Source organism: Acomys minous (assembly GCF_964271855.1).
Source record: "Acomys minous genome assembly, chromosome: 16".
NCBI classification, from domain to species: Eukaryota; Metazoa; Chordata; class Mammalia; order Rodentia; family Muridae; genus Acomys; species Acomys minous.
This window is the reverse complement of record NC_140498.1, coordinates 80,518,552-80,533,404: the sequence shown is the minus strand read 5'-3', so window position 1 is coordinate 80,533,404 and position 14,853 is coordinate 80,518,552. Positions and strand designations below refer to the sequence as shown.

At 46.7% G+C, this 14,853-nt stretch overlaps 1 protein-coding gene across 14 annotated transcripts in view; it reads right to left on the bottom strand.

Moving 5' to 3' along the window:
* Nucleotides 1-2,949: 2,949 nt before the first annotated feature.
* The window catches only part of RIMBP2 (RIMS binding protein 2), a 189,971-nt gene continuing 178,067 nt past the window's right edge, over nucleotides 2,950-14,853 (bottom strand). For 6 of the 14 annotated variants that reach the window (XM_084762949.1, XM_084762942.1, XM_084762945.1 and 3 more), the window contains 2 exons: nucleotides 6,450-6,584; nucleotides 2,950-4,368 (listed from right to left, as the gene is read on the bottom strand). In XM_084762949.1, coding sequence (XP_084619075.1) covers nucleotides 4,180-4,368; nucleotides 6,450-6,584 — 324 coding nt within the window. In that variant the 3' untranslated portion in view covers nucleotides 2,950-4,179. Of the gene's footprint in view, nucleotides 5,988-6,449; nucleotides 6,585-14,853 lie in introns of all 14 variants that reach the window. The other 8 variants (XM_084762954.1, XM_084762947.1, XM_084762952.1 and 5 more) reach the window with 6 other exon arrangements.

Genomic DNA, 14,853 nt, shown 5'->3' with positions numbered 1-14,853 from the left:
GTGGCCACCCTGGAAGGAAAAGGGATCCAGTGGCCCAGAGCATCCTCAGGGGGATCTGGAAGTAAGGCTCAGTGACCCAGAGCATCCTCAGGGTCTAGAAGTAAGGCTCAGTGACCCAGAGCATCCTCGGGGTCTAGAAGTAAGGCTCAGTGACCCAAAGCATCCTCAGGGGGATCTGGAAGTAAGGCTCAGTGACCCAGAGCATTCTTAGAGGGATATGGACGTAAGGCTCAGTGACCCAGAGCATCCTCGGGGTCTGGAAGTAAGGCTCGGTGACCCAAAGCATCCTCAGGGGGATCTGGAAGTAAGGCTCAGTGACCCAGAGCATCCTCAGGGTCTGGAAGTAAGGCTCAGTGACCCAGAGCATCCTCAGGGTCTGGAAGTAAGGCCCAGTGTCCCAGAGCATCCTCAGGGGGGTCTGGAAGTAAGGCCCAGTGACCCAGAGCATCCTCAGGGTCTGGAAGTAAGGCTCAGTGACCCAGAGCATCCTTGGGGTCTGGAAGTAAGGCTTATGTTCAAATAGAAGGCAAGAGGTGTGCACAGTGAGGCAGTTGTAGTAAGGGAGTGTCACACTCACCTCCACATCCTGGCTTTCATTCTTCCTGCAATATCAAGATATTTCTTTCCAGAGCACAAGGTCCCCTCTGGCTGGCACCAGAGTCCTAGCCTCTTTTTTATGCACCATGAGACTCCTAGACAGATTTCAATTTCTGGTCTCTGTTGTATCAGTTTTTTACTCTTAACCAGACATGAGGCTTACATCTGTCACCTAAGCCCTGGGGAGCCACGGTTATAAAGAATGCCATGAGTTTGAAGCCCAGATCCTGTCCCCCAAATGAAAACAAGCCTTTGACTTTGTTTTGTATTTTCTGAAGCAGGGATTCACACACAGGGGCAATACGCAGAACCACCTGTTCATTCCCAAAAGGGCACTAACAGACTAAAGAAGCCATTTCACTGGGAACCACTTGGGTGAGCCAGTATGTTTATTGGGGTTACTTACGGGTGTGTCACCTAAAGCCCTCCCACCCTGGTGATGGCTGGTCAAAGTGGCTTCAGTGGAGTCCCACTCAACCATCTAGATGTAGCATTCCCGCCAAACCACGTGCATCCTAGGTGGGTGGGTGAGTGGGGGCCGGCAGGAAGGAATGGTGGCTGTAATCTCATGTGTGGGTCTGTTGCGGCATCACAGTCAACCCACAGAAGTGAGCATACAGGGATGCTGTGCCACGCTGTTGCATCCTTCCCACCAGTGCGGCCCTCAACTCCATGGGACAGGACCAATACTGGGAAAGAGAACACTCTGAACTGCCTTGTTTATCCGTGCTTGATCACATCTCTTCTTTCCTAAGTGGGACTCCTGGAGGCACCGTTCATTGATAGGGCACGAGCACGCATCAGAGACAGAACAGTCGAGTCAGCAGCCTGGCCAGGCGGGAGCCTCTGTCCTTGTCTGTAAAGTACATGGTCAGGTTTAGACCTGAGTGACCCTGAGCTAGATAGCATTATGTTACAGTTGTTACTCAACTAGGGATGTGGGATCCTGTCTGCTGTCTCTATTTTATGAACGCACTACTGATAATTTCTGATGAAGCATTAGGCTGCAGAAAAGGCACATCAGTGTATGGCATCTCCAGGAAGGATACTGGTGTTGGCCTTTGAGCCCAGTGAGGTTGTGGTGAAAGTCCCTTCCTTTTGGCAAGATCTTGGAGCCTTGATTGTGAGAACTTTATAGTCACTTTGAAGCAACAGGTTGAGGGAGAAAGTTCAATCTAGCTCATTAGCATCTTTGATTTGTCCCTGTTGTTATTGTTGGGGGTGGTTGTAAATGTTATCAAAAGGTCGAGTATGATGGTCCCTCCTCCTCGTGGGCCTGAAGGACTTCAGACTCTCCATGGACACCCCCCTGGACCTGTCTGTGGTGGTGTTATGGAAGGTGTCACTGAGGAGGAAAGGCCCGCCCTACGCTGTGCAGCTCCATCTCATGGGCTGTGTTAAAAAAAGAAAGGAAGGTGAGGAGCAGCATCGTACACCAGCTGCCCCACTGGGTGCAGGGTGGTGTGGCCAGCTGCCTCACAATGGGTGCACCCGCAGAATAAACCCAGCTTCCCTTAGAACAGTGAGAAAAGTTGCCAACACAGTGATCCTGGCTGGTTCTCCCCTGTTTTGAGAATTTTGCTTAATTCTGCATGAATAACATTTGGCAGTGACTCTATTTACATAATTGTGCCCATGAAGTGATGCATTTGAACTGTTATTTTCATCTTGCCATAAACAGTCTGGTTTTATCTCTTAGAACAATTTGCTCAGGCCATGTGAGGGGCTCTTGGGGAGTGACTGGATGGTGAGGGTGATAGCTTCATCAGTCAATCTATTGATAAGTTAGTTCATATCTGAAAAGGCTCTTAGGAGCTGGGGTGTGGCTGGAGAAAGTGGGTGGTGGGAACGTGGCTTTGAGGGGAGTGCCTGTCCCCTGGTCCTTTGTGCTCTCTGCTTTCTGGCCATAGTGAGGAGAGCAGCCTTTCCCTACCATGCCCTTCCGTCTCAGCCAATGGACCTGCGCCCACAAACGGGAAACCTCTACAGACCTCTCTGGTAAGTTAGGCTACATTTAACTGTGTTGGGTCTGAGGGGTTCTTTATTACACTTCCTGGAAAAGGTGCCAGGGGCACTGCCAAGAGGTTTGAGTCCACAGTTCAAGAGATTTGTGTGGTCTCTGCTGTGTGTGTGTGTGTGTGTAAACACACAGACTCAATGCTAATTTCCACTGTCTGTTTTTCCACAAAGACCACCACCAGCAGTGTCATATCATCCAATGTCTCCTAGGACATGGTTCAGAATCATAGTTTAGTTACCTCCAGAGACTCCAAGCCCACGGACATGTGGGAGGAAGGGATTCCTGTCCCCTGCCATGTTAAGAATAGTTTACAAATAAAGATACAAAATGTGTGGCATTGTACAAAATAACAAAGTTTATTTCTAGAAAATATGTCACCCTAACTGTACACATGCACACATCCACACAGCACTTCACACGCCAAGGAACAGCCTTTTAATCAGTGTACCACATACAATTATATTACAATTTACAAGATAGTTTTTGAAGACACAGTGGGGAAAGCTTTGTCATTCATTTACAAACCTTCCAGAAGTTACAAAAGAAAGGCAGTCTGAAAAGTGTGTATAAAGAGTAAAAACAGTTTACAGTGGACAGGAATTACAAAGTCAGTGACCATCACACACATCTGCCAGCATTTCAGGAGGTCTGCTGTTCAGGGCTAATGGGTAAAGCTGAGGGTGGGGTTATGTCTTGAGAGAGATCAATTTAAGTTCCTCCTGGTCTGGCTAACGAAGGAAGCAAGCGTGTGGTGGCTTTGCTGCGTGTGCTGTTGGTGTACGGGGCAAGGCATTGCAACAAATAATGAAAGTAACAGAAAAAATAAAAGCCCCAGGATGGAACACTGAATGCAGACTCTCAGCTCCCTGGCTGGCTAGGGGACGTGCGTGCATGCTGCCTGGTTGCTCCCTCTCCTTTGCTCTTTTGTGTGGTGGGAGAAGTAAACATTTCCTGTGTGTTGCTGGCTGGCTTTGTTTGGGAGACCCAAGACAGGCATCTGAAAGGGTAGGGCCTGGGCCGCTGCCATGTGGAGCCACTGGATCTGTCAGTGAGCATGAAGACAGGAACGCACGACACACGCGAAGTACACACGGTGTTTTTATTGGACAGTACAAACCATTGTGCAGTTATAAGGCCAGAACATCAAGGCGAATTAAACCAGGAATTTCAAGACCAGAGTGGAAATGACAGTTATGCGTAACGAGGCAAGCATCTTGAGAAGTGGGGGAGGTCAGAAATCCTGTATGGGCTGCTGGCAAGTGTGTGCTGGCTGGAACTGCAGGTGGGGGAGGGGCTGCAGCGAGCCCTCCCTCCCCTGCTGCTCAGCCAGCTGCCCCTCCCACCTCCCACCCCCAGACCTTGGACAGAACCTTGGGAGTGGAGAGGGAGGGGGGACCCCCCACAATGCAGCCCCTCCCCGGTCTTACATGGATGGTGGTGTACGAGTGCATCTCTCTACTGCTGGGGGTGGGGGTCAAAGTTGGGTTTTGGGAGTCATGAAAGCCCTAGTTTGTAATTAAAGCAAGTGACATGGATTTTGGAATTGTCCGGAGGCTCACGGGTCACTTCACCGCACCCAGCCTTTTCAGCAGTTTCTTGCCTCTGGAGAGCAGCCCTTTTTTCTTTTTCGAGGACATTTCCCTGCCTCTCCCAGGACTACCAGAACCCATAGATGACGTAGGTGACCCCGAATGGAGATGGGCTGTGGGGGATGGAGCTCTCCTTGCTGTCCCTGAACCCTCGGGAGGAACCTAGTAGGTACATTGCGACAGTTTTATTGAGTGTGTCAGCGCCAACAATAATTCACTTGGTAACATGTACTGCCCCATCTCCCGCCAGCCAGGGGAAAGGGTGGGTGGTTCGTTTCTTCTTTCAATTTTTTAAAGTATGCCATGAGACGCACACGCCCGCTCCCAAGGCCCCTCTCAGAGAAAGAGGCTGGCCTCGATGGGCTTTCGCTGTCTTTGTCTTGGGAGATGGGGTAGCCATCGCTTTGGCAAAGAAAGGCCAGGTCATAATTTATTCTGAAAATTCAGACTAAAAGCAGGGGAAGTTATTGTCAATCAGATGGACAGGCAAGGTGGCCGAGTACCCATCAATCAGCATCGTGAAGCAAAAGCTCTCAGCGGTAATTTGGATGGATCATGAACTAGGTGGGGTAGATTAAAAACCCTGCCATGGTGGAGTGAGCCCTTGGGTCAGTTAGAATCCTACAGAAACTTTGGGGATGGCACACTGTTTGAAAGAAAAAAAAACTGAAATGAACCTTAATTGTAATCTAAGGAAGCTCAAAGGCCCTTCTTGAACACTCTCACCATTCCAGATAGAGGAGTGCGTGCTGCCCGCACCACAGAGCACAGGGTTTCGGAGAGACTTTAGATGGTCAACCAACAGTGCTTCCAAGGGATGGAATTTGACTCAGGGACTTTGAGTGCCAATTTCACTTTATTCTGCAGCTAGATGCATGCACGCCTGAGCACGGCCAGGAATTGCCAGGCCTCTGGTTCACTGAACTCCCCGGAGCAAAACTTGGCAAGTGAGAGCTGGGCACTCATACATGGTATACAGTGGGCATACCATACAAGGCAAGGGGGCCCCAAGCTTGCTTGGATTTAAAATCAAGGTCTAACTCTAATGGAGAACACCTAGGGGTGCACCCAAAGCACACCTGAAGATACCATGGGGCCAGCTAGTGCAGTCATGGGAGCTGCCAAGTCAGGAGACAGTATTGCATTGGCGTGCCAGCACCTCTCTCGCACCTCCGTGAGCTCTGAATAATCATACTTTGAGGAGCGGGAACACCTCCTCCTAAGGTCAAGGGGCTGCCCCTGGGTGTTCCGGCCAGCTTTGGCATACCCAGAGCTAAGGCCACCCCTCAGGGCTTGATCTGGGATTAAAGTTTTGTCTTGGCTACTATCACACATCAAACTTGCTACAGTAAACACATAGATCCGGTTGTGCTTTTTAACCGAGGGCAGCTGACAATGCAATAGGCAGCTCTCCCTGTGAGTACACGCTGGCGCACTCTGTGTAAACAAACACCTTTAAGAAATATGTTCCCAAGGTTGGCCTTGCCCATATTCTCAATGGACATATTTTAAAAAATGATTGTTCAAGATGCTTCGGTTCACTATGAATCCAGTTGCCGGGCAACCGTTACCAGGTGAGATAGCCTAATACTTTAGGTCCAATGAGTGTTTTGAGACATATTTCTTTCTTTCTCTCTCTCTCTCTTTAAGCACACATTGAAGTCTTAAGACTACCGTGCTGTCCGCTTAGGGTAGCTTAAGCCGGTATCTAAGGTGTCTTCGGTTGCTCACTTACGTGAAGGCTACATGCCTGATTAGGGTGTGAAATGAACACTCTTCTTCTATGTCCAAGCAGATGAGCGAAGAGATAAAAACATATACGTAAAATACAACAGATAAGAACTCGCAGTGATGGCGAAACGTAAAGATGAGACACTCAAGAGAATGCAGTCTCAGGCAGGTGTGCTACGCTGCGTCAGCCCTGCCATCTAGAGCCCTAAGGGGTGAGGGTCCCCAAACCTCACTCTCTGTCAGCTGAACTGTGCACCTGGTGTCGAGGCCAGGGAAGACCTTGGGGTCTGGCAAACTGACTGAAACCAAAGGGTCCTTCTGCGGGACACCAACTTACAAGTTGGAGCTAAGCATTTTCGGTCACAATGCCCAAAGAAGGACAGAGGGGGAAAAAAATCAGGGCAGATGCTGGTGGGGCCCAAGTCATTGAAAGCAGCAATGCAAAGATTGCGCCAGACCATAGAGGGAAGGAGGGAGGCAGGCAGGCAGGCAGGCTAAGGGGGATGGCTTACCCTTTTGGCCTTGGAGCGCATAGGTGGGTCATGGGAGTAGTGGGGCGGAGCATCAGAGAGGTGGACCTCCACGTCATCAGGCACTTCTTCCAGGAAGTTGGAAGGCACCAGGCCTTTCTGCCCATTCAGCTCTCCCTATAATGGCAGGGTGAGATGGGGGGGTCATGGGAGCCACTTTTTCCAGAGCCTATTTTCTCCCACAAGGACACTGAGCTTAAGAGGACAGCTATGAGCAGTTGGTTCTGACTAGAAGTAGCAGGACTTGAAGGGATGCTGAATAAGCACCCCTCCCCCCAAAGGGCCTGGATTATAAGAACAAGCCCAGCTGTGCACAAGGTAGGAATCCAGGGCCTTGAACATGCCAGGCAAATGCCTGACTGCTGACTCACATCCCCAGCCCTCCTTTCACTAAGTTACCCAGGTCAGCCTTGAACTCACAACCTTTCTGCTCAGCCTCCTGAGAAGTGGGAACTTCAGTCCCATACAGGTCTCGGTCTGGCCTGCTCTTGCTTTAGAAGTAGAGAGTAGGTCCTTAAGAGCCAACTCTGCTTGGATCCACTCCCTGGTTCTTGCACCCAATGACTCTAGGGCTAGAGTGTGGTGAAGCGCTTGCCTGGGATTTGCGTTCTAGTGAGCCAGTCTGTGTTACCGAGGGAGTTCAAGGGCAGCCTTGGCAACTTGGGTGAGACCCTGTATCAGAGGAAAAATGGCTGAGGGTGTGAGACAGTGGCAGCATGCTAGCCTAGCCTGTGGCAGCAGTGACTCCAGCCGATGCCACTCCTTATAGAACTGGGAGCCAAGGATTCAAAAGTACAAAGAAAGTCAGACCTGCTTGAGTCAGCAACGCTGCAGTGTTCCTTCTTAACAGATGAATGTTCATTACTGTAAGTTTCACCAACAAGGTGGAGCTGACCGTGTTCCCCCCAACAGACTCTTGCGGCTGTGTTCATCCACACACCTGCACCCATGCTGGGGAGGTCAGGGCCTAACCTGCCTCCAACTTCAAAATTGGCTGGCTCGTGGTTGCAATGGTGCCTCATGCCTGTTACTTGGGAGACTGTGGTAGGAGACTTGTATGAGCCCAGGAGGTTGGAGACCAGCCTGGTCAAAACAACATAGTCCTGTCTCAAAAAACCTGGGTGGTCCTGACAACATGGGTATCTCTTCACTGCAGGTCAGGCTACTCATCAAAACATGCATCACAGTGCGCAACCCAAAGCCTAATGACAGGCCTGGGGGCGGGACATGCAGTAAGAAGTGGTTTTTCTGCTAGGGTCATTAACTAGAATAAAGACCAATAGCCAAGCAGCAAAAAAAAAAAAAAAAAAAAGGACATTTCTTCAAATAGACAAAATGGCAAAAAGGGGAGAAATCACAGCATCACTGAAAACAGGGCAAGCACACAGTAGGCCAGCAGGGAAGGTGCTTGTCACCAGCCTGAGGACCAGAGTTCAATCCCTGGAGCCTACTTGGTGGAGGGAGAGGAGCTACTCAAGTTCCACATAGCCCCACTGTCCCCCCACCCCCACCCCAATACAAAAAGTAAAAACATAAATAAATGGATCTTACACCATCAGGATGAGTGCAGTCAAAAACATCCCTGGAGCCCTCCCCCCAACAAACTAAAAAACAAATATTGGTGAAGATGTGGAGAGAGACTGGACCCTCATGTCACACTGGCAGAAATGCCCTGGTGGAGCTGCTGGGGAGCACAGTGAGGCGGGTTCTTCAGAAACTCCAGACAGAGCGCTACCATGTGACTCCCAGCTCCGCCTCAAGAGTGTATACCCCCAAACCCAGAGAGCCAGGTCTCAGAGAGCCACACACAGTGTCTATGCCTAGATCGTCTGCCACAGTCAAAAGGCAAATGCGACCAAAATGTCGTCTGCTGGATGAATGGATCACCAAGAAATGGCATGTGCACACCGCAGAATAGTCAGAGGAAACCCCCACGTCCTCAGCGTGGCAAATTGAACCCAATGCTCTGAAAATTATTATTCTCCAAGGATTTCTGGGTAAGCCGCCAGGCTGGACGTCTCACCCCTAACACCCAACTAAAGAAAAAAAAAAAAAAAAAGCTCGTGCTCTGTGCAAGAGGTGAGGCCTTGTTGAAGAGTATGCAAAGCCAGGGGCGATCCCTGCTGGAAGCAGAGCTGGCTTGAAGTCCTCGTCACCCCAGCTTGTCTGCTAACCAAACTGCCCTAGATACAGCAGCTCAAACTGCAAGGGAAAAGCTGCTTCTTGAATACATCCAACCTACTGGGATAGACGAGACCTCAGTGGGTACAAGGGGCCAAGAGAATTACCAAGAAAAAACATACCGCACCACCCCAGAACACAGGAACATGAGGCTACAGAGATCACTGGTTCCCTCCTGCACACAGCAACATGGATCCTTCTAGAGCCAGGGGGAATCTGAGAATTTCATCTTTCAACTTGGTATAACCACACCAGCAGGTCAAACTAAGTAGTCGGCTATTTTCGGTTACATCATTTCTACCCTCGCATAGGCACATACTATGGCTTTGCTTTTGTTTGTATGCTGCTCATATTTGAAGATGTTTACATACTCCGCCTTGTTTAAGATGGTTTTTAATTATGCTCCTCAGTCATATCTCATATGCTCCCCCTTCCTACATCTTCTTGCCTCCTCTTCTTAAATATAACCTTCCTAACAACACTCTTTAGAATCTGTGGACCTTTACAATATGCATGCTGTTCCCTCTTCCTACTTTACCCATCTCATCGATTTTTTTCCAAAGTCAACCTAATTGTTAACCCTTTCCCTTCCCACTATACTTCCATTGCACTCCTATTCTCATTCAATGAGCCCGTGTGGACTCCATGCTGTCCTGGGTTGTCTTCCAACAGTAGTTGGTCCCTGTTGTTAACTGGATAGGGTGACAGCTGTGGGGAAGCAATATCCTGCAGCCATGGTGGTTCTTCTGGTTAATGTGCCACCCAGGGAATCCTGCAGCGCTTACCAAGGCACTCGGGAGCTCTTTTATGAACCACACAATCAACTCTACTAATCTTGAATGTTGAAAATACATCGACTGAAAGAACATAGCAAATTTTAAGAACCAAGCAACAAAATAATATCCGATGCATAGATCTCACCACAGTGATCTAAGAAACAAGAAAACTAAGACACGGAAGTGTTTAATCCAGAAATGACTAACCCTGAAGCAATGCATCTAGTGAGAGCAAACTGAATGGAATCCCAGACACAGAACTCAATAGAGTGGTCATAAGGATGCTCAAAACAAACAGCTGAAGGAAAGGAGGACAGTGATGGATGATGTGAAAGAGGAACTCAACAAAGAAATGCTGAAGAAAACCTAGAATGAAGTACTGGAAATGGGAAAAAAAAATTTTTAACTGTGGAAGGTTTCAATGACAGAATGGATCAAGGAGAGCACAGACTATCTGAGACTGAAGACATGATGGAAGAAATAAAATGGGCCAGCAAGGACAATGATTAATACTTAGGCACACAATCTAATTCTAAGACAGAAGTGATACTCTAAAGAGACTGAACCTATGGGTTTAAAGGCATAGCAGGAAGAGAATCTGGTTAGTCACAGAAAACATTTTCAAGACTAACAACTCTCCAGAGTTAGGGAGAGAGGCCTGTCCAAAACACACAGATCAGTGAAGAGCCTCTCCCTCATAATGTTTTAATCAAAACACTAAATATAGAGAACAAAAAAGGGACATTAAAAGTGGCAAAAGAGAAACACCAAGTCACAAGGCGGGCTCACCAGAGTCACAACAGACATGGCAACTGATGCTTTCAAATCAGGGTGGCAGCCAGGTGGTGGTGGCACAGACCTTTAATCTTGGCCCTATGGAGGCAGAGGCAGGCAGATCTCTGAGTTCGAGGCCACCCTGGCCTACAGATCCAGTTCCAGGACAGCCAGAGCTACATGGAGGAATTCTGTCTCAGGGAAAAAAAAAATCAGGCTGACCTAGAAAATGCATTTCATGTTCTGAAAAGCAACTCTGCTAACACACACTTATATACATGGCAGAAGGACCTGTCATAATTAAAAAGTAAAAGAGACTGGCTGGGCGTGATGGTGCAGGCCTTTAATCCCAGAACTCAGGAGGCAGAGGCAGGCGGATCTCTATAAATTCAAGGCCAACCTGGTCTACAAAGTGAGTTTAGGACAGCCAAAGCCACACAGAAAAACCCTGTCTTGAAAAACAAACAAAAAAGTAGAAGAGACTGAAGGAATTTGTGACCACCAAGCCAACCCTATAGAAAATATTTGACAGAATCCTTCAGTCTGAAGAGAAAAACCCACCCAAGACTTCAAGGGAGAACAAACCAAACTACAATAATACTAAGGAAAGAAAAAACATGCACTACAAAAAACAAAATGGCATGAATAAATACACAACTTTCAATAATAACTCTGAATTTTAATGGTCTTAATTCCCCAATCAAAAGATACAGGATAGTAGATTGGAATAAAAAACGAAACAAAACAACACATGAAGCATCTATTTGTTGCAACAAACAACATGCACCAAAACAAACAAAATACACCAAAAGGCAACACTTCCCGTAGGGTCCTTCCCTAGGATGGTCCAAGAAAATGGACCTAGAACACAAGCAGCTGTTGCTGCTCTAACATCTGATCAAATAGATGTCAAACCAAATGAGTGAGAAAAGGTGACTTCATACTGATCAAGGGCGCAATCCCTCAAGAGGACAGCATCATTCTAAACACACATGCCTGAACACAGGGAGCATCTGAGTGCACAAACAAGTGCTAAGATGTCACAGAAGAGGCCAGCCCAGTAATAGTGGGTGACAGGTCATTCTCACAGAAAAACATCTGAGTTAAATGACATCCTAGATCAAGTGGACTTGACACCCACCGAACATTCCATCCAACCACTTTGGAATACATATTGTTCTCTGAAACCCGTGGAACTTTCTTTAAAAGAGATTGTTATAATTACACAAAGCAAGGCTCAACAAATGCAGAAAAACAAGGAATTCCTCGTATCTTCTCTAATGACCAATGGAATAAGACTACAGATCGACAGCAAGATGAGCCCTTGAACATCCACAAACTCACCAAGATTAAATAACACACAGCTGAGTGATGAACAAAGACATCAAAATGGAAATAAAAACATAACTAGGATCAAATGAAAACAGAACGTACCAACATCTTTTGGATACAACGAAGGCAGACCTAAAAAGGAACTCTATAAATACATTTGTGCCTATATATCAAGAAATCAGATCTTAAGTAAACAGCTTAACATGACACATTAAAACTCTAGAAAAGGAACATGCCAAATCGGTACATGGAAAGAATTAATTACATCAGGGCAGCAATTAATGAAATGGGAAAAAAGGATGCAAAGAATCAATGAGCAGAGAGTTGATTCTTCAAAGAGAGAAGCAAGATTCATAAATCCTTAGCCAAACCAAGGGAAAGAGAGGGAAGACCCAAATTAGAGATGAAAGGGAGCCATTACAACAGATACCAATGAGCTCCAGAAAATCATCATTACCTTAAAAACCATATATTCCAACAAACTGGAAAATCTAAAAGAAGTGGATACATTTCTAGACATGTTATGACCCACCAAAATAAACCAGGACGAAATAATTTAGATTTAGAACAATCAGTGATACTGAAAGAGTGATTAAAATCTCCCAACATTAAAAAAAAAAAGTTCAGAGCCAGATGGACTCACTGATGAATTTTCAGAGTAAGGTCAATGTTCCTCAAAATATTCCATAAAATAGAAAAGGAACTTTACCACTTTACCACGTTCTTTTAACAAAGCTAGGACGACAGAGATACTAAAAGCAGGCAAATAGTCAAGAAAAGGGAAAGTTACAGACCAATTTCCCTGTTCAATACAGATGCTAAAATGCTCAACAAAATATTTGCCAACAAATCCAAGAGCCTTCTCACAAACTGATGAGTGTATTAAGAAAGAAAAACAGGCCTATTTAGTATATATGCATGTATGTGTACATACATATATACATACATACATACACACATACACATGGTCAGTGTGTTTAAAAAAATCACTAACCATGACCAAGTTGGGTTTGTTCCAGAGATGCAGGGGCTGTAAATCAATAAACATGTATACATTAAGTAGATGTTGTCAAGGGCAGAAATCACATGGTCATCTCAATAGGTGCAAACAAAGCTTTTTAACATCCTACATGTTAAAAGTCCTGAAGGCACTCAAAATAAAAGGGACGCATCTCAATACTATGTCTCAACATAATGAAGGCTCTACATGACAAACCCACAGCCACCATTATGTTAAATGGGGGGGAAGCTTCAAAGTATTTTCATTAAAACCAGGAACAAGGCAAGGGTGTCCATTTCTCCATTCCATGTGATGTAGAAAGTCTTAGTCACAGCAGTAAGACAAGAGAGAGGAAGGCATTTGAGCAAGAGAGGCAGAAGTCAGACATGGAATATATGTGTGCATATATGACTATATGCATAAGCATATATACAGATGTATATATACTGAATGGGCTTGGTTTCCTGCTTTCTTACTACACTCCTTGTGACTGTATGGGAGGCTTGTGTGTGTGTGTGTATTTTTTATTTATTTTTTTTGGTTTTTTGAGACAGGGTTTCTCTGTGTAGCCTTGACACTGCTGGACTCACTTTGTAAACCAGTTTGGCCTCGAACTCAGAGAGATCCATTATCCTCTGCCTCCTGAGTGCTGGGATTAAAGATGTGCGCCACCACGCCTGGCAATTCATAAATTCATAAGAATGATTTAATGCTGGGCGTGGAGGCACACGCCTTTAATCCCAGCACTTGGGAGGCAGAGGCAGGTGGATCTCTGTGAGTTCGAGACCAGCCTGGTCTACAAAGTGAGTTCCAGGATAGCCAAGGGCTACACAGAGAAACCCTGTCTAAAAAAACAAAACAAAACAAAAAAGAATGATTTAAAGCCATATAAAGGTGTAAGAATAAATCTGCACCTTTTTCTATATAAAGAGTTTTCTCTGAGCCTAACCTTTCTCTATGCTACGGGTTTGTGGTAGGGGCAAAGCTCATTACAAAATTATTCCCCTGGAGATATTATAAAATACATTATAGAAACACAGATTCAAAGAGCAGACCAAGAACTGTGGTCTATGCAATCCTCCATACAAGTGGGATTTAGTGTATATGATATGGGGCAGCTTTCTTTAAAAAAAAAAAAATAGCTTTATTTACATCTGTGTTTGCATGTGTGTGTTTGTATGAGTATACACTGCATGTGTGCAGTGCTTGCGAATTGAGGGGCTAGAAGAGGAAGGTGGAGTTAAAGACAGTTGCAGGCCACTGGGCATGGGTGCTGGGAACCAAACATGGGTCCTCTGCAAGCTGTTAAGCAAGGCTGTTAAGCTCTGAGCCAGCGAGCCAGCGAGCCAGTCTCAGAACAGGTTCTTTTAGAAATGATCCTTATAATGTTCTAACTCAGAAAAAAAAAAAAAAAAAGCAAATTAACATAGCCACAAGTTCGCACTGGACAATAAGCACAGAACTGGAGAAACAAGACTTTCCATCAGTGTGACGAGCCTTCTGTACACCATCTGCGAAGACAATGAACGGCGACCTCATCCAAATCCATAGAACAAGACTGCTCTCAAAGCAAAAAGCTAAAGCGGAGACCGTGACCTAGAGAGAGAGATGCTGCCACTCTGTGCAAGGAGGTGTGGCTCTCCCACCCAAACCTGCTGTGAAATCTTGGCAGCTCTGAAACCCTGCATACCTGAGGCTTCTGCAGAGAGGGGTCCTCTGGGGCCATTCACCACTGCATGGAGAAGCAAGACTCCCAGTTGTGTTCAGAGGGCCATAGATGGGTGGCCCTGGGGAGCAGCCACAGGAGAAGGCCACAGAGAGTAGCTACAGGGATGGGGGGGGGGCGGTCATGCAAAGGACCTCCAGTTATAGAAGCAGGAAGTCAACCCCACCCCGTGTACAGCCTCCCTGACTCCTCAGAGAACTTTAGATAGCTGTAGAACCAATGGAGGCTCCGTGGCTGACACGGGCAATGAGTGAGCAGGGAGGTGGGGGTGGGGGAGGGGGAGGACTCTCTAGAGTCGGCCTGTGGGTGCGGGGAGCTGTGAAGCCAGGGCTGGTCCACCTGTTTGCTTTGTTTATCCTTCCTATTCTCCCTGAAGGAAAACCCACCGCCCAGGCCATAAATAACCTAGAAAATCAAATTGTTTTGTAAATGTTTGGATGGTGGCAATTTTGTGTTCGCTTTGTCTACAGTTTGTAGACACAGAAAATACTATAATTAGTGGAGAGCAACCAGAGACCACAGTGCCAGCTTCCTTCCCTTCCTCCCTCCTTTTCTTCTTTTTCCCTCTCTTCATTCCTCCCTCCCTCCTTCCCTCCC